Genomic DNA, 20,501 nt, shown 5'->3' with positions numbered 1-20,501 from the left:
TGGCCTGCCAGAAGCTTGTTGACATCCAAGGTTGGTATAGGGTCTGGGGCAGTGAGAAGAAGAAGCAGAAGGGCTACCTAGTTGACCTCGCCGCGGCCATCATCGACAGCTACTACAAAGACATGAAGGTTGAGTATGACAAGGACAAGTCTATCTGGCACAAGGCCTAGGTGAAAAAAATGTATGAAAAACACATCAAGTACGTAGCCAAGGACGCGTAGACAAGCTACGAGATGTACAGGAGGATCATTGACATGAGGAAATGCCTCCATCCTGCAGACGACGAGGGGTAGCCACAAGCACAGCAATAGCGGCCGTCGTTAGAAGAAGAATATGATTTGATGATCATCTACTTGTAAATTGTTACTGAGGGATGTACATGTGTTGTGCAGTCATTTATATAATTGGATGTTCAACTTGGTTATGCAACTATGTTGTTGTTCTATACACATAGCATAGATGTTGTGCAAACAGAGCAAATCACATCTCATACAATTGCTTACCAGCAACCGTGTGCCCACAACACACACAGCTTGTCAGAATGAATCGTCTCTCTTATTATTGATCTCCCACATAATTCTAATTGCTAAACTGGTTTGCGGATATCACACACTTTCTCATGTTAAATTGTTTGTGTTCTCCTGGATCAGCACAAACAGTTTATTCAAGTGAACTGTATACAGCACTTCGCACTCATATGTATTTTGTCAACTGTTTGTATTATCTTGTCTAATCGCAAATAGTTCGTGAGGACCAACTGTATGGCACGCATCGCACACGCAAGTCTCATGTAAGTCGTTCCCAATGGACTAGCCATTGCACATGGTTCGTGTTATTGGTGATGAAAAGGATCGAGATGGACCTAAAGGGGGGGTGAATAGGTACAGTTCCAAATTTTAATAATTACTTAGCAATTTTAGGCAAAGGTGCGGAATATGAGCATGAGCCTAATAATTGCAATGACAAGGACTAAGCTATTTGGAGTGAAGTAAGGCAACCGGTAAACAATAATCAAATGCAAGTACGTAATAAGGATTAACGCAAGTAGAGAGTTAGGGTTAGGAATAACCAAAACTCCAAGAGAGACGAGGATGTATCCCGATGTTCACTTCCTTGGAGGGAAGCTACGTCACCGTTAGAGGGGCGGATGTTACCATGAAGGCACACCAACGCCACGAAGGCTCGCCCTATTCTCCCTTTGAGATAACTCCACGAAGGCGTTTCTCAACCACTAGTGGTAAGCCTTGAGGTGGCTTCCAAACCTTCACAAACTTTCCGGGGGATAATCACAATGGTTTGATTCCTCTCCGAAGACTCCTACCGCCTAGGAGTCTCCAACCTCCAAGAGTAACAAGATCACGGGGATTGCTCAAAACTTGCTCAAATCACAAATCACTTTGGTGGAGAGGAGGAGAAGGAGACGATCTATATTTTGATTCGAACAACACTCAAAGGGACTCACAAATGCTCTTGGGATCTAAGATTGGGTGTAGACAAGAGTGAGTGAGGAGAAAGGTGTTCTTGTAAGTGTTCTAGCTGTGTTGGACACCCTCTCACGAAGTGGGAGGGGGTATATATATAGTGGGAGAGTAAAACAGCCATGGGGACACTTTAAGTCATACAGGGGTCGGACATCCGGTAGTTCACGGATGTCCGGGCGTCCACAAGATGTCGGACGTCCGACAGGGGTCGGTCGTTCGAGGGATGTAAATATATCTGGAACCACTGTGTAGTTGAACACGGACTGGACGTCCGGAGAAAGCCTAAAGTCCGAGTTATTCGACTCAAACTTCTCTGGTGCAAGATTCCGGATTTCCGAAAGTGGACGGACGTCCGGCCCTCGGACATTCAGAGGGAGCCGGAAGTCCGAGTTATATGGATCAAGTTTCTCTGGTGCAAAGCTCCGAATTTCCGAACTGGTCGGACGACCGGCCCTCGGACGTCCGGAGGGAGCCGGAAGTCCGAGTTATATGGCTCTGATTTCTCTGGTATAGGATTCCGTATTTCCGAAGCAGGTCGGACGTCCGGCCCTCGGACGTCCGGAGGAGGCCGGATGTCCGAGGCATTGGTTCTGTTTTGAGATAAGAGCAGAGTAGTGAAGATGTGGTATGAGCAGAAAAGTAGAGATGTAGTATGAGCAAATTCATCGCAAAGCCTGTGATCCCCTCTTAATAGTGCGGGATCCCTATACTCAAGAATAGTAAATTTAAAGGATAGTCTACATCATCTTTTCTCAATCCCGAGCTTTCTTGACATATAAGTCCCGATCTTCTCAGACCACCTTGGCACATAATTCTCAATCTACTAAAGTATTTGCCATCGTAAGATACACTCAACAAATAAGATTAGTTTCCTATGCATGTGTTGTCATTAACACCAAAACTCGATTAAGGGCATGACTGCACTTTCAATCTCCCCCTTTTTGGTAGTTGATGACAACATATACATAGGTCTCAAAAGATTTAACATGCATTATAGCTTTGGAGAGGTTTAGTACGGAGCTCCCCCTTAGTATGTGCATGATAATATATCGGAGCTCCCCTTTAATGTGTGTATCGAAAATATCATGTGACTTAGTAAAGATAATGGATCATCATGTAAAGATAATAGATCATCATATGAAGTAGTGGAGCAAACATAATAGCATACGATGATATCATAGCAATCCATAGCAATCACGACATCCATAGGTAGCCATACATAGTGCATCACAGTCTTTTATCCATTACATTACACAAACATGCAAATTGAGACTAAATCTCCAAAAGACTAAAACTAAGATACATTAAGATACATTACTCCCCCTTTGGCACCAAGTACCAAAAAGGGAGGCACCAACAGCATCAACAACCATGCTCAGAGATCATCAGCATCATCATCGTCACGCAAGCCACTGCCACCAGCCTCGTCAAGAAAATCAGCCCACTCAGGACCAGATGGGAAGCCAAAGTCAGAAGGAGGAGCAGCAGGAAGGGCCTCATTGTCACTCACATCAAGAGCGCTCGAGTCTCTCAGACGAGCCTTGAGGGCATTCTTGGAGGAGACGAGACGAGAAACCACATCATGGGTTTGACCGCACTGGAAAGAGAAGGCCTTCAACATAGCAGAATGTGCCTTGCCAATGAATTTGGCAAAGCGACCGAAAGGAGCTGAGCTGGATGAAGGGGTTGCTGTCCGAGCAGCAGTGCGGCGAGTGGAGGTGGATGGTGGGGTTTTCTTGGGAGCATAGTTATCCGCCATGTGAGCAGGAATGACCCACTTGTGATGCGTGTGAGTGACAGCAACAGTGAATTCAGCAACACGGTTAATAAAAGCCTGGATGAAGGGGGCATGAGGGAAGGCTCGCTTGTATTGAAAACTAGCGAGCCGAATCTCATGCCATAGAAAGTGAGGCACATTTATTTTGCACTTGGGGTTCTCGTACAAATGTGACATGATGTCAATACAGTAGCCACTGTAGGATCCCTTATCACCCATCTTGGGATAGATGTTGCAGATAAGACACTGAAAGATGATAAAGTAGGGAGAGCGCCAGATGAATACTTGGTTAAGATCCTTCATCCGTTCGTCTGCATCAAGTTCACGGAGTGGTTTGAGGAGAAACCCACACGCCTCAATTGGCTTATGTGCATGGTTAGGATCATTCTTATGGATTTTGAAACCGGAGTCGGGGAAACTGAGTGCGGCAACAAACTCATCATAAGACGTTGTGAACTGAACAACAGAGGTCATCCAGCTAACAATGTTGTTTGGGCCAAAGAAACATGTGGCATAAAATTGGTGAATAGCAGCAGCGTTAAAATCACACCGAAAAGCAAAGGGGGCAACAAGCCCCGATGACTCAATGAGCTCAATGGCACCCGGGTATTTCGCCGGGTGCGTGCGAATATGCTCAAGATCAATAAAGTGATGGACAGAGAGACCCTTAGGAACAATGACCGTAGTAAAGATGTCCGCCTGGACGTTTGTGCGGAAACGTGAGTCCATAGAGTCACGTACAACAGAGAATTGGTCAACGTCGCGGCGGAAGGTGAGGTAGGAAGACTTAGCAACCGTGGTGAAGTTCTTGACTTCACGACCTAAAGTAGCAGGAGGTTCAAGAGAGATGAGATGAGCTTCACCTTTGGGCTGTTCAGGAGGAGGTGGTGGCATATAGGAGGGCATGTGAGTCCCAGGCTTCGGCACAGACTTCCGAACGGCGGGCTGTTCAGCACGGTCCTCAGCTGCAAGCTCATCCTCGAAGTCAGAGCCATTAGACGACGAGGGGAGCTGTTGAGGAGGAGGACGTCGGGCGGTCCGTTTGAAGGGACGACGTTGTGCTCCGGAGTCATCCGACCCCGTGCCAGTAGGGGCACGAGCGGATGAGCCAGCAGTGTTCTTCCGGGCGGAGTGCTTAATCTTGGGCATGATGAACAAAAGCCTACACGGTTGGAAACCCAATGGGGAACGGTCACGGTCAGACCATATGAACGAACACATGAACTTGGGAGAAAGGGGAACCAAACGCGAGGGGGGCCGAGGGGGTACCTGCAGATCGAGAGAGGAGAGGAAGGGGAGACGGATCCCGCGGAGGAGATCAGCCAGATCCCGAAGGTGGCGGCGCGAGCGAGCTCCCCTTGTGCTGGCGGCGACGGCGGTGGCTGGGAGAAAAGGAGGCGCGTGGGGGCTAGGGCAAGGCCCAGCCCGCGCCCTTCTATTTATAAGGCCCCCGATGTGTCGAACGTCCGACGGGCGTCGGACGTCCGGAGTGGATTTAGCCGTCGGACGACCAACACTGGCCAGACGTCCGGAATGAGTTTAGCCGCCGGACGTCCGAGACACGTCGGACGACCGAGAGAGGAGTAGGAAGAGGCAGATTCTGGGATTTGGATGATGAGATGATTTGACATGGTTTATCACAAAGGACACGAACACAGTTGCCTACAAGAATTACATATACTACTTGTGGACAGAAGTTGATTTATGCATATTTGTAGGATTAAAACACAGAATTATGACGTAAGTCCTAGTGACTCCCCTTAAATGCATGCCCACATCAAGACAAGAACATAATGTGAGTGTGTGTATGTGTACAAGATTTCAAGTTATGTTATCAAGCTCCAAGATACCAAGTTCACGCCTAAGTTGACAGAACCTTGCTACGCTAAGTGGCTTGGTGAAAATGTCAGCGAGCTGCATGTCGGTACCCACATGGGTAATATCAATGTCACCCTTTTGCACATGGTCTCTCAAGAAATGATACCTAATATCAATATGTTTTGTGCGAGGGTGATCAATGGGGTTCTCGGAGATCTTTATGGCACTTTCATTATCACAAAGAAGAGGCACGTGTCGATACGTGATACCATAATCCTTTAGGGTTTGCCTCATCCATAGAAGTTGGGTTGCACAGCTTGCGGCTGCAATATATTCGGCCTCGATCGTGGAGAGAGAAACACAATTCTGCTTTTTCGAGGACCAACTTACCAAGGAGCGTCCAAGAAACTGACATGCACCAGAAGTGGATTTCCGTACCACTTTGTCACCGGCCCAATCCGCATTGGAGTACCCAATAAGATCGAACTTTGCATCCTTAGGGTACCATAAGCCTAACTTTGGGGTGTGAACAAGGTATCTAAGAATATGCTTAACCGCCATATGATGGCTTTCCCTAGGGGAAGTTTGAAATCTAGCACATATGCCTACACTTAACATGATGTCCGGTCTAGATGCGCAAAGATAAAGTAATGAACCAATCATAGAGCGGTAAGTAGATGGATCAAAAGGAATACCGTTGGTGTCTTCATTTAGAACGACATCTGTGGCCATGGGTGTGTTCATTGGTTTAGCATTTGTAATATCAAATTTTTGAAGAATGTCCTTGAGGTACTTAGTTTGAGACAAGAAAATTCCTTCTTGAAATTGTTGTATTTGAAACCCAAGAAAGAACTTCAAGTCCGTGTTGAGTGACATCTCAAAGGTCTTGGTCATGGAGGCCGCAAACTTCTTGCATAAATGAATGTTAGGAGAACCAAAAATGATGTCATCTACATAGATTTGGCATAAGATCAAATCACCATTTTCCCTCTTAGTAAAAAGAGTGGGATCGATCACCCCCACCACAAAGCCATCGTTGAGTAAGAACTTCTTAAGATGATCGTACCAAGCACGGGGTGCTTGCTTAAGGCCATACAGAGCCTTGTGAAGTTTGTACACATGGTCTTTGTGGTGAGGGTCAACAAACCCAGGTGGTTGTGATACATATACCTCTTCTTGTAGAGGACCGTTAAGAAAAGCACTTTTCACATCCATTTGATGCAAAGTAAAACCATTGAAAGCAGCATAGGCCAATAGAATGCGAATGGATTCAAGATGAGCAACAGGGGCGAAGGTCTCACCAAAGTCCAAACCTTCAACTTGGGAGTACCCCTGTGCTACTAACCTTGCCTTGTTGCGTAGGACAGTCCCATTCTCATCTTCCTTGTTCTTGAAGATCCATTTAGTTCCAACGACATTGTGTTCCTCGGTTGGTCGTTCTACCAATGACCATACTTCGTTGCGTGTAAAACTGTTTAACTCTTCTTGCATAGCAAGGAGCGAGCCATTGTCACACAATGCATCCTGAACCCTGTGTGGCATAGTACTAGAGACAAACGAAAAGTGAGCACAAAAGTTTGTTAATTGTTTACGAGTCACTCTACCTTCCGACACGCCGGTGAGGATTTGATCAATATCAACACGACCGGCCACACGTGGCATGATGGAGGTCAGGGTTTCACGAGGTTCGACTTCGTTTCCATAATCAACGTCCTCAACGTATGGATCATTTACGTGCGGTGGAAGATATTCCTCTTCGCGTTGCACCTGTTGAGGTTCATCATCAAGCATATCCATACTTTGGTCTAGCTCTTGAAGATCAACTTTTTCTTGAGTGTGATCAGGGTGAGAGACATGTTCTCCCACTTGATCCTCAACAACTGGCATGATATGTGTGCTAGTATCTTGTGGAGGTACGGGCAGTGAACTGTCTTGAGGATGAGAAATACTCTCATCATCTTCATCATCATCATGGGGTCTTTGTTCCATGGGAAGAAGTGCGCCTACACCCATGTTCAAGATATCTTGCGAGGAATCTTCTTCACCTGCATCACTTAGATCAACTTGCTCCCCATGGGAGCGGTTAAATTCATCAAACGTCACGTCACAGGTTTCTATAACACATCCAGTGGATTTGTTGTAGACTTTGTAGGCGTGAGAGTTTGATCCATAGCCAACAAAAATCCCTTCAGTTGTTTTGGATTGAAATTTTCCTAACCGTTCCCGTTTGTTGAGGATGAAAAACACTTGCATCCAAACACACGAAAGTACTTAACATTGGGCTTGTTCCCGGTTAGGAGCTCATATGGAGTCTTCTCCAATATTGATCGAAGGAAGAGCCGGTTTGAGGCATGACATGCTGTGTTGACAGCCTCAGCCCAAAAGCTATGTGGTGACTTGTATTCGTCTAACATGGACCTTGCCATTTCCACAAGTGTCGGTTCTTCCTCTCTGCTACACCATTTTGCTGAGGGGTGTAAGGTGCGGAGTACTGATGTTCAATTCCCTCATCACTAAGAAATTCTTCTAGGGTGTAATTCTTGAACTCGGAGCCATTATCACTTCTTATTGCCTTGATGTCCTTGTCAAACTTCTGCTGGACTTGTTTGGCAAAATCAATGAAGGTGATCTTCGTCTTGTCCTTGTACTTGAGAAAGAATACCCATGTGTATCTTGAGTAATCATCAACAATGACTAGGCCATACTTTTTCCTACCAAGACTTGCCCATGAAGGAGGCCCAAACAGATCCACATGAAGGAGCTCTAACGGCCTTGAGGTGGATACAATGTTCTTGGGTGGATGTTTTGATTGATGTTGTTTCCCAGCTATGCATGCACTGCACACACGATCTTTCTTAAAAGATACATTGGTTAGTCCAAGGATGTGATTGTCGTTTAAGAGATTTTGAAGATTTCTCATGCCGACATGGGCGAGCTGGCGATGCCACAGCCATCCCATGTCAGCCTTGGCCATTAGACAAGTTGTATGGAAGGTGCTCTCTTTCGAGAAATCAACCGTGTAAAGGTTGCCATCCAACTCTCCAACAAAGGCCACTTCGAGAGTGTCTCTCTTAAAGACTTTCACATCCGTTAGTCCGAATCATGTGTCATAACCAACGGAAGCCAATTGGCGAACTGAAAGTAAATGATATTGAAGAGATTGGACAAGCATGACATTTGCAAGAGACATGTCATTAGTGATTGCCACCTTGCCCAACCCAATTACCTGCCCTTTCGACCCTCCACCAAATACAATGCTCATGTATGGTCGAATGGCTTGCATAAAGTCATAGAGCAAGTTACTATCTCCGGTCATATGATTGGTGCATCCACTGTCGATCACCCATTTGGCTCCTCCGGAGAAAACAGCCTGTAACGAATTAAGACTTGGTTTGAGGTGCCCATTTCGTCATGGGGCCTCTCACATTAGTTACAAGAGTCTTAGGGACCCAAATAGCATAAAACCGGAATGCATTACGGGGACCAACGAATTTAGCATAAACCTCTCCTTCCTTTGATTTGCGAAGTACATAGGATGGAGGCATGAATTCAGTTGTCTTGTTGAGAGTGGGCAAACCCCTAGTGGCCGACCCACTCACAACCTTACCTTTCTCCTTGTGTCCTTCTCGTGCAAATATTTCTTTAAGCGGAGTGGTACACTTGAGAGGAGATGCACTTTTCTTGGCGGTGCTTGGATTGAACCCAAGCCCTTCCTTGGCAAAGCCTCCATTGTGTTGACTTAAGATCTCATTGAGAGTCTTTGTCCTTGTGTACATGTCATGAGACCTCTATCTAGCTGTGCCTTTAGTGAACAGTTTTCCTCAGGGATAGATGACAGTTCACTACTAGAGTTAGTAATGCAGGTATCAACATTAATAATACGTGAGGAGTAAGCCTTAGCTAGAGTGTCAAGATAAGTAACCTTGAGTGCCTCAAAGCTCTTTGTAAGAACAGTGAGTTTCTCTTCCTTGTCTTTGAGAGACAAGGATAGGCGCTCACAGTCCTTAGAAAGAGAAGCATGAGAGTTCACTAGTCAGTTTTTATCATTTAATAACTCTTTGCACATAGATTCAGCCTTTTTCAAGGAGGCAAGATCGTTAGCATGTTTATCAAGATTTTCACCAACTTTTGAGCATAATGCATCATTTTGTGCTTCCTCATACAGGACTTTCTGCTCAAGGATTTCATTTCTTTCCTTCTCCTCAGTGACGAGGGTTTCGAGTTCCTTGATGGTATTGGTGTGCTTACTCACCATTTCCATAAGTATGCGAAACATAGTGAGCTTATTTCCTTTAAGAGAGCACATAAATTTGTTTATTTTGGCAAACATGGGATGATCTAAGTCATTATCCTCATAGTGATCTTCCGCATCAAGATACTCATCAGGTGAGGTAGAAACTAGACTGAAAGAGTTTAACCGTGGAGTTACCTTAACCTTATCATGGGAGCTTTGGTCTTCCTCATCTCCTATGGCAGTCTTTGCCATCAAACACTTGTGGGCGTTGCCCTTGTAGTCTTTCATATAGTTGTAGTGAACAACATCACCACTTATGTTGACTAGCCTTAAGGTGTTTTGTGTATCCTGAGCTACTCCGGCAACCCCACCAACGTCTTCTGGATCTGATTCTTCTTGTGCAACCATTGCTCTTCCATCTATTCTCTTGAGCTTGGAGTTCATAGGGTTTGGCAATTTCTTCTTTACAAAGGTCTTCGGAAACCCTGGTTTATCTTCTCTCTTCTCATAAGGACAGTCATTGGAGAAGTGGTTGGCTTCCTCATAGTTATAACATTTCCTTACTTTCTTCTTTGGGAATCTTCCCTTGAATTTTCCTGCACTGAACTTCTTTACAAAGAGAGCAATGTCCTCATAAGATGGGCTTTCATCAGAGTCAACATCATCACCATCTTCGCAGTCATCATCACCCTCTTCTTCTTCACTTTCTTCTTCGTCACATTCATGCTTGGCTTTCAAAGCAAGTTTGATCTTTGATGTTGAAGTGCCATGCATGGCAAGGTGCTTTGTTGCATTTGCCTTTGACTCTTAAAACAATTGGAAAGTGGATATGATGTCATCTGGAGTCATTTCTTTGAACCCATGGTGCTGCCTCATGTCCCATACCATTTGATGGTGGTACGGAGCAAGAGCATGAAGTAACTTGTCCACGAGAAATCTCTTGGTCAGATTGAAACCATCTTGCGTCTTGTCACAGTCACAGGACTCAATGTCTGTGGCGAGAGTCATGAGCCGTTCTAGCAGTTGCTTGGGAGATTCACCCTTTTCCATACAGAAATTCTGTAATTGCCCCTTGGCAATTTCATATTGAGCAAGCCGAAGAGTGGAGGTACCAGTCTTGGTCCTTATAATGCTATCCCACAGTTCCTTGGCACTTGTGATGTGAATGTAAGGTCTCCGTTGCTTGTCATTCATTCCTTTTCTTATGCACATGATCGCAGTGTTGTTGAGATGCTTGTCATAAGTTTCTCTGGGAGTGAGGCACCTTGGATCTACAGGATTGTACCCATGCTCGAGGATGTCCAACATCTCATCATTGGCGTACCTAAGATGATCCTGCATACCAACTCTCCACAAAGCAAAATCGGAATTGTCATCAAGCAAGGGAGGTTTTCCTCCAGGATTGTACTTAGGTTTCTCAACTTGAGATCTAGCATAAAGCCATGGAACACTGGTTTGGTTCCTCTCCGGAGGTTGTTGGTCAAATGAAGAACCGTGCACATGTGGCCCTGAGGCCCTCGGGGACGTGGCTGTCCCCGTGGTTAATGATGCCAGTCTTAGTTGGACCAAGGCCTCAAGAGAAACATCATGCTCCTCTTTTTGCTTGGCAAGGGCTCGTTCCAGGTCCTCAGAGGTGAAGGACTTGACTTCCGTGGAAGTCCCGTCCCTCTCCACTGGAGCTACAGTAGTGGGAATCCCGTCCATCTCGCTCTAGGGCGGTTAAGCCACAAGAATAGAGCACGAGGCTCTAATACCAATTGAAAAGGATCGAGATGGACCTAGAGGGGGGGGTGAATAGGTACAGTTCCAAATTTTAATAATTACTTAGCAATTTTAGGCAAAGGTGCGGAATATGAGCGTGAGCCTAATAATTGCAATGACAAGGAGTAAGCTATTTAGAGTGAAGTAAGGCAACCGGTAAACAATAATCGAATGCAAGTACGTAATAAGGATTAACACAAGTAGAGAGTTAGGGTTAGGAATAACCGAAACTCCAAGAGAGACGAGGATGTATCCCGTTGTTCACTTCCTTGGAGGGAAGCTACGTCACCGTTAGAGGGGCGGATGTTACCACGAAGGCACACCAACGCCACGAAGGCTCACCCTATTCTCCCTTTGAGATAACTCCACGAAGGCGTTTCTCAACCACTAGTGGTAAGCCTTGAGGTGGCTTCCAAACCTTCACAAACTTTCCGGGGGATAATCACAATGGTTTGATTCCTCTCCAAAGACTCCTACCGCCTAGGAGTCTCCAACCTCCAAGAGTAACAAGATCACGGGGATTGCTCAAAACTTGCTCAAATCACAAATCACTTTGGTGGAGAGGAGGAGAAGGAGACGATCTATCTTTTGATTCGAACAACACTCAAAGGGACTCACAAATGCTCTTGGGATCTAAGATTGGGTGTAGACAAGAGTGAGTGAGAAAAAAGGTGTTCTTGTAAGTGTTCTAGCTGTGTTGGACACCCTCTCACGAAGTGGGAGGGGTATATATATAGTGGGAGAGTAAAACAGTCGTTAGGGACACTTTAAGTCATACAGGGGTCGGACATCCGGCAGTTCACGGATGTCCGAGCATCCACAAGGTGTCGGACGTCCGACACGGGTCGGTCGTCCGAGGGATGTAAATATATCTGGAACCACTGTGTAGTTGAACAGGGACCGGACGTCCGAAGAAAGCCGAAAGTCCGAGTTATTCGACTCAAACTTCTCTGGTGCAAGATTCCGGATTTCCGAAAGTGGACGGACGTCCGGCTCTCGGACGTCCGGAGGGAGCCGGAAGTCCGAGTTATATGGCTCAAGTTTCTCTGGTGCAAAGCTCCGGATTTCCGAAGTTGGTCGGACAACCGGCCCTCGGACGTCCGGAGCGAGCCGGAAGTCCGAGTTATATGGCTCTGATTTCTCTGGTATAGGATTCCGGATTTCCGAAGCAGGTCGGACGTCCGGCCCTCGGACGTCCGGAGGAGGCCGGATGTCCGAGGCATTGGTTCTGTTTTGAGATAAGAGCAGAGTAGTGAAGATGTGGTATGAGCAGAAAAGTAGAGATGTAGTATGAGCAAATTCATCGCAAAGCCTGTGATCCCCTCTTAATAGTGCGGGATCCCTATATTCAAGAATACTAAATTTAAAAGATAGTCTACATCATCTTTTCTCAATCCCGAGCCTTCTTGACATATAAGTCCCGATCTTCTCAGACCACCTTGGCACATAATTCTCAATCTACTAAAGTATTTGCCATCCTGAGATACACTCAACAAATAGGATTAGTTTCCTATGCATGTGTTGTCATTAACACCAAAACTCGATTAAGGGCATGACTGCACTTTGAGGCGACGAAGCTATAACTAAACCGTTTGTTATTGATGGATCGCACATAGTTTGGTCGAAGGGTCCTAGATGCATGTGTCGTCTTAGGACCTTCCTGCAGTAGTGACATCGTCTCGCCACTGACCGGAACCCTAGCAACCCAATTCCGGCCACCGCAGCCATCGTCGATGCCAACCACTACCACCACCCAAACCCCCACTCCACGACGAGTCTCCTAGACACCTTCGTTGACCACGAGGACCACTACCGCCCAAGTTCCTCGGAGCCCGAAGCTCACTGTCGCCATCGTCGACGCTCCGGTGAGCTCTACCGTCCATTTGGACACGAGTCATGTCAGTCTTGATTACCGCGACCTCGTGCACCTTCGCAACCATTTGGCTTGCCTCATTTCGCCTAGCTTCGATCACGCCGTCCACACCAAAGTCACGTACAACTCTGGCGAGCCTCCCCGACGCAACCAGCGTCACCGTCGTCGACCACCTCGTCCACTCGTGCCCTCAATGCAGCCCAGGATCCCCCTGGAACCCCACCCGCATCCGCGCTCGAGCCCGCGACACCGTGTGTCGTCACCGGCAAGATCTCTGATGAGGACCTCACCCTAGCCCCCTCCATTTAATCCTAGCCGCCCGATCTAGATCTGAAGGCCCATGTTAGATCAATTAACCGAAATATCGGGTAACCATAGCATGCCACGTGTACAACATTATCCAAAACATTATCAAGAACTAATTCATTAATTGAATTGAAAATGCACTTTTGCAGAAAAGCCCATGGAACTTAAATCTATCATAACTAATTATTCACAGGTCCGACTTGAGTGATTCTTTTTTATAATGAATCCTTATGAGATGTAGTTTCAGAATAATTTTAGAGAAACAAATAAACTTGAACGTTTCAAATTTGAATTCCAAACATAATCGTTTAAATACTAATTTTACGCTATAACTAATCCAAATGAGTTGATTCTTTTTTTAATGAATCTTTATGAGATGTAGCTTATGAATAATTTTACAAAATTAAATTTGAATGTTTCCAATTTGTATTCCAAACATAATCATTTAAGTACTAATTAGGCCATAACTTATCCAAATGAGTTGATTCTCTTTAAAAACTTATTAGACCATTACAAATCCAAATGAGTTGATTCTTTTTGCAAATTGGACCAAATGAAATGTAGTTTAAATTAGTCCACTGAATTTTATAATATAAAATTTATTAAAATAGTTTCTGGACATAAACTTATAAACTCTAAATTTAAAGATATTTGAATCATTTTGATGAAATAAAATTTATAAATAAACTGAAAAGATTTCATATGATGGAATTTTACCAGCCCATCAAAATTTCCCAAGGCCTTGGCAAGGATATAATTGTTCTAGGGTGCTTGAACTTATGGATTCTAAGAAATAACAAGATTTTCAGCAAGGAAGTTCCTTGCAAAAATTCCTGGAAATACTTACCCAAGAAAGACGTGACCCTTCTAATTCATAGTTTCAAAATTACGCATCAACAGGCCCTCGAGGATTGGATTATTTCCAATCTGGGATGATGTTTCACTCTAGCTGATCAAATCTATGGGGACACCTAGAGCAGGAATTGGATAGGATCTGACTCTTTTTCCTTTTTCTTTCTTTTTTGGCTACTTTGTACATATTGCCCTTTTAAATTTAATATACTTCATCCGTTCCAAAATAAATGACTTAACTTTGTACTAACTTTAATACAAAATTAATGCAAAGTTGAGTAATTTATTTTTGGGATGGAGGGAGTAGAAAATACCATGGAGCAATTGTTCTACGGTTTGTGCTTCAAAAAAAAAATCAGAATGTTTCCATCCATGTGTTCTACGGCTTATATATGTATTCTTAATTTATACGGCTTATCATATCAGAGCACTCTGTACAACAACTCGGGTGGCTGAAAAAAGTCACAACTGATGGGAGATCCAAGAAAAAGAAAGGGGTCATGTATGTGTCCACGTAATAAAGTTGACGTATGTACAAGATACATGATTCAAGCAGCAGCAGCCTGGAAGTCCCCAAAGTCAAACTCATCATCCACGCTTCCTTGTTTGCTCTTCTCTGCTGCAGCTGGTTGGTTACGAGGGGCAGCCTCTGCTTTAGCTTCGATGGTATCATCCAGTGCTTCTTGTGAAGGAAATTCTGCTTTGAAAGGAGCGGCGACGTCTTCAGAATTGCCGGTGCCTGCTTGTTCCTGGGAAGGAAATTCTGCTTTGAAAGGGGACATGGCAACTCCAGAATCAGTTGGAGACACGGGTGAGGGTGGAGGTGGTGGGAGTTTGAGGGACACTGTGCCCTCCTTGCTGTTTGCTTTGTCATTGAACGATAGCTTGTTCAGGCCTTGCTCGAAAAATGCAGATTTTGTCTTGCTGCCACTTTCTTTCTGCATAACAGAACCAAAAATCAGGGACATGCTACGTGAAGAAGAATATATTACGCCTTTCATGAACGAAAATATACACTTCTATTATTTCGACAAATTTATTAGCATAATACACTTTTGCCAACTCATTTTCCCTTTACATGAACAAAAATATTCTCTACTACAGCTTAGTAAAGTTCAGTTTTTCCTCAAGTTCTTATGCGACAGCAGCTCAAACCAATATATCCCCAAACATGAAAGGGTATATGGTGTTCTCAAATGCCATTGGAGGAACCTTGAAGATGCACTAGACTGTTTTCTCTAGGTCAAGATAAAGAAGATTACTCCAATTCAATAAAAACCATGCATGACCGGAATCGGAGATTGCACACAGAATAACCGTGCATCTTAAAGGGCAAAGTACTAGTTAGGCATAAGAAATCATATATTCTAGTTTTTAACTCATTTAAAAAAAATCAAAACCAAAGCTTTAATTCACTAGTCCTGGAATAAGAAGTCCAATGAAAACTTACATTTTTTATTTGAAGAACTAAAGTTTCACCTTCTTTGAGGCTGTAATCCACTGATGACGTATTCTCATAATGCTGCACCATCTCTTCAGCGGTCTTCTTCTTGTTTAGATATCTTTGATAATGTAAGAGAACAACAGATTATATGAGCAACTTATTAAAAAACTATAATACCATACACCGATATATTTAGAAATTATAAATAAACAGGAAAGAAGAAAAGTGACTGGCCAAGAAATAAATCGTATAAAGAGGAAACATCTTTGTCAACTGGAAGTGCATTCAAAGTTCTGATAGCATGGCTCAGTGACCTGACTGGATTTATGTAATAGACCCACTTAGTATTAAAATTGTGAAGTTTCAAAACAATAATATATTGTGCTAAGCAGATAGTACTACTTTTTGATCGAATGGAATTCTACATATATAATCTCTGGTCGTGGACTGACTTGCATGAAACATTCATGTGACAATCCAAATTACAGGCAACATAGTGTGTATCAAGATGAGACAAAAGGATACTTCATATGGTCATGTAGAGCAGCTTGGAAGTCATATGCTTCAGTTCTTTCACGGAAGCCTAAACCTATAAAAGCGTGACGCTGTCGCCCATCTGCAGTGCATAGTAAGAATTGTCATGCTTCTATATACGAACCAATGCAAGAAATGGTGCTAGCAAGATCAAGTAATATGCTCAGCATCTCAATATTACTTGTCAAACACCATGCTCGCCATCTCAACACAACTTAACAAACACTATGCTCACCAGCTCAACACCAAGAATCAAATACTATGACAAACGGTCAACTCAACAGTAACTAGAATGTCAGTGCAAATGCAAAATCTTATAACTCAAGGGAAAGACAAGTTATCACCTATATTCTCTTCAACGCGGAGTACAAAATATCTGCAAGCAAAAATACAGAAGCAATAAGAATCGTTTCAGGTTCTGCTAATAGAGTATTTGTGGTGTCTAGGGCAGAATGGAACTGCAAAGGCACACATTTCATTATACAATTAGACTGTCCTGTGGCAGCAATATATACCAACCTGCTGCTATCAATTACAGCTTCCACCGGATGTGGTTCGCCTTCTCTGAGAAATGCCCTAGCATACAGCTCACCTGAGATGACGAGAGAAATTAAGAAGTCAGGGTTACAAACGCTACAAGGAATGACCAGCAGTAATGAAATTACTGTACCAGTGCTCTTGTCTTCCAGTTTGATAACACATTCTTCTCCCCTGCTGACAACCTTAAGTGCCCCTTCCCAAGCCCATTTGTTCACATTCCACTCATCAGCCCTAGATGTCACTAATGTTAGATCATTTTCAATAAATCGCAAAAGGCATGATATGGTCTGAGGAGTGGATTAATCCTATGGTCGGGTAGTCCATGAGATATCTAGGATTTCCTTCCTAGTCTTTTTTTCCTGTTAGCACTGTCGTATAAGCAATGGGCTGCGAACTGGTGATACATTCAAACCAAATAAAAGACATACCACACAAGACCAACAGGCAGTCGTGAAGCAAAATGGTGCATGATCTCTGCAATCAAGTTTGCAAATGCGAAAAAAATACTGAAACAAGGCCTGTGACCTTTAGCTAATTGAGATTTTAGTGGTTGATTTTGCTACTGACGCTAATCACCCTGACAGTCAACAGATACAAATCCTAAGACACCGTTATCAGATTATTCAACGAACTAAAAGGAGCAGAACCTGTAAGAGGCGGCCGTCTTCCTAGGAGGTATCTGCACACAAAAAGACCCCAAAACGTCAGGCCGTCGGCAACGCATTCATGCACAGCAAGCGCTCGACGAATCCCCATCACTAGATAGTTACAAGAGAAACCAAAGAGAATTAGGGCGAATACCAGATAGACGTAGCACTCGGCGACCTGGAACAGCACGAGCTCCACCGCCTCGGGCTCGGTCTCCGCCTGCGGCTGCTCGCTGCCGCTCGCCATGGCGCCGGCCGCCGAATCGAGGTAGGGGTATAGACCTCTCTTTGCAGGGGAGGAGCGAATCGGGTGCGTGGGTGATTTGGAAGGGGTCCGGTGGGATAGGCAGTGGTTGGATCCGAGCTCCGAATGTGGCGAGACGGAGTGTGAAGAGGAGGAGGGATCCTTGGGTTGGGGGTGAGGGGAGAGACTGAGGAGGACGTGGAAGGTGGGAGGAATGGAGAGGGGAAGGGGAAGGGGAAGGCGTTTGGAGTTGGCCTCTGGTCGACCGGCACCAGCCCTGGCCGGTCACCTGCCTGGCCGTTAGATACGAGAGAGCGTGGCCGTCTGATCCTCTTTGCCTAGCTCCCGCTCTCCACCCGCTCCCGCGAGCGGGGATGCGAGACCTAGCGCTGCCCGCTCTAGCCTCCCCCGCCCTCCGCCCCTCCCTCATCGCTACCGGCTTGCGCCGTCGGGCAAAGCCTGGCCGGCGTCGGTGGCGGCGGGGCCTCTTCCCCTTCCTCGCGATGGGCCGACGCGGGACGGCGCCATGGCTCGGATGCGCGCGGTTCTATAGGACAGCGCGGTGCGGCTGCGGCCGGGACGGCACGACGATGGTGTCCTGGGGTGGAGGCGCGGGCGGCTGCTCGTCGGGGCAAGGTGGAGCATGCCTGCGCGGTTGGCGGTTTTGGGCGTCCCGGTCCAGATCTGAATCGGGTGGATGTTGTGCGAGCGGACGGCGCGGGTTGAGGCGGCTTAGGCCGGCCGTCGCTGGTGGTTGTGGCTGCTGGAGGTGAGCAGCTGCAGGAGGACACGGGTGTGCGGGATCCCCGCGGCGGGCAGTGCCCTGGCTTGGTGCGGCCGGATCTGGTAGGCCGTTGACGGCTGGATCTGGCGCCCTGGTGGCTGGGGGTTGGAGGTGGTTCGGCCAGCGGTTTGCTTCCAGCGGGTGCGAGGTGACTCGACATCGGGCTTGCGGTCCGCGGTGGCGTGCTCTTAGCACGGCCTCCGGGTTGCTATGGCACGGCGCCACCGGTGGTGCTCCGGCGAGTTCTATGAGGTGCAGCAGGTGGCGTCTGCTGCTCTGGTTTGGTGGTGGTGTGTCGGAGACTTCATAGGTGTTTGGCTCCTCGACGAAATTCATGCTCAATTCCGGTCTGAGCGGATGGCGAATGATGCCCTTGGGTATGATTTTTCCTTATTGGAGGCGCCATCGAGGGGTCCGACGGCTCTCCTGGCTTCATGTTCTTGTCTCCCAGTGAAAATTGTATGCAATGGTGACGCCCGTGGTGTCATTACTTCGTTGGAAGCATTGCTTTGGAGCAAAATCTGGTGATGGAGCACTTGGTTGGTGGTGATGCGGTGGTTTTTGGAGCAGGCAACGTTTGGAAGTATGTGGAGTCTTTGGTGGTGCTTTTGTTTGAAGCAGGCTGCTTTGGTCGACGAGGAGAGCAACAGGAGCATCCTTGACATGCAATTAGCGTCGGGCGAGCTATGTCGTCTTGGCTTGGGAGATTGGTGGGCATAGGTTTTTGCTCTTTCGGACTTATCGTTCCTCTCCGATGTCCTTGAGGTCTGCGGATATGCTCGTGGTTGTTCGGTATAATACGGCGGTTGTCGGTGTGCACTCTCGTAGTAGCGAAGGCGCTCAGGTGCCCGACCGGGTGTGTTGTGGGTTTTCGCCTTCCGGCGCCTTGTATATCTTGTGGTGCTCTAGGTCTAGTCTGGTTAGACGTTGCTATGGTTTTGCCCGGTTTTCCGCAATAAACTGAGCAGTCCGTTCTTGTAATACCTTCTTCTGATCAATGAATTTGGCAGCTCTCCTGCCGACATTCAAAAAAAAAAGGAAATTTGTAAAAATTCTATATGATAAGATTATCAAAGGAATTTTTTAAGCCCTTTGATTTGTAGAACTGGATTCCTAATCCTATGTAGTATAGGAACCAATCCTTCATAGTTTAAAGGTGTAAGTGTATCTAGTGTCACCTCTTGTTGGTTTTGGAGTATTGAAGACAAACGTAGTTGAGGGATTAATGTGTTTGTGAGAGTACAAATGATAACACAAAAAAAGTCCCTAGAGATTTGGTTTAACCGTCGAAGAAGACCCCTAAAAATGTCCAAAGACATTAAAGACGGTGAAGATAATGGTGGTGCACGAAGATATACGCATGAAATAATGAGATGCGAAGACTTAGTATTTTGGTAGTTTCGTTTTATTCTTTCCTCACTCAGAGGAACCATTATATGTGAAGTGGAGTCAAATTGATCGAAGTCAGAAACTGAAGTGATTCTCAACCCAAATACATGTGTCTTTCAGTGAAGACAATGATATAAAATCTCTTTCATAGTTGGTTGAGTCAGCTTTGCTTGTAGCCCAAGTAAAGTTGTCGCATGTGTTTGAAATTCGACCGATGTAACACGTGTCAGTTGACCATTGACCCAGAGTCATTTCGGTCATATCATGTCGGGTTGCCCCTGGCTATAAATAGCACACCCCCTTCACCATAAGTTGGTAGCTACTTAAAGTTATTGCACGGCTTCTATCGTTTTAGAGCAACCCACCTCGAAGACATTGAGATAAATACATCCTGCAAGGATAAACCCAAACACCTAGAGCTAGTGTTTCTGAGCATCACTAAAGTCATTATGTTCTGAGAGATTCAAAGATTTATTAGACTTGAAGAGTGATCTTTCAGACGGTTATGCGTCATAGTCTCGAGCATCTAAGAGTCATTGTGGATTGTCGGGTGACCAAGTTTGTCAAGGTTTCTGAAGTCTTCCTTGAGGACTTGTCGTAGTGATTGGGCGAGGTCTAAGGTGATCTTATCTCAAGGGGAAGAAGGTGAAGACGAGGTCTTCAGAGTTCAATCTCAGCCTCCCTAACCAGACATACAATTGTCATGGCAGTGGAATTGGTCCAATAAATCCATTGTCTTCATCGAGCAATTGGTTCCATCCTTTAATTTCTTTACATATTGTCTAGTCCTGTGAAGCCCTTGCTTGTTTGTCTGTAT

The 20,501-nt window shown here is 45.5% G+C and overlaps 1 protein-coding gene across 1 annotated transcript; it reads right to left on the bottom strand.

Moving 5' to 3' along the window:
- Window positions 1–14,482: 14,482 nt before the first annotated feature.
- LOC123443874 (uncharacterized protein At1g03900) lies at window positions 14,483–17,780 on the bottom strand. Its single transcript, XM_045120415.1, has 8 exons — window positions 17,422–17,780; window positions 17,268–17,299; window positions 16,751–16,851; window positions 16,600–16,672; window positions 16,425–16,456; window positions 16,072–16,162; window positions 15,553–15,664; window positions 14,483–15,040 (listed from the first exon to the last, which is right to left on the bottom strand). Exons 1-8 carry the CDS (start codon window positions 17,512–17,514, stop codon window positions 14,651–14,653), a joined length of 924 nt encoding a protein of 307 aa, XP_044976350.1. The 5' UTR covers window positions 17,515–17,780; the 3' UTR covers window positions 14,483–14,650.
- Between the last annotated feature and the right edge of the window lie 2,721 nt (window positions 17,781–20,501).

This window comes from Hordeum vulgare, chromosome 3H (assembly GCF_904849725.1).
Source record: "Hordeum vulgare subsp. vulgare chromosome 3H, MorexV3_pseudomolecules_assembly, whole genome shotgun sequence".
Taxonomy (NCBI): Eukaryota; Viridiplantae; Streptophyta; class Magnoliopsida; order Poales; family Poaceae; genus Hordeum; species Hordeum vulgare.
The sequence above is the reverse complement of the archived record's forward strand: the minus strand, read 5'-3'. Positions and strand labels throughout refer to the sequence as shown.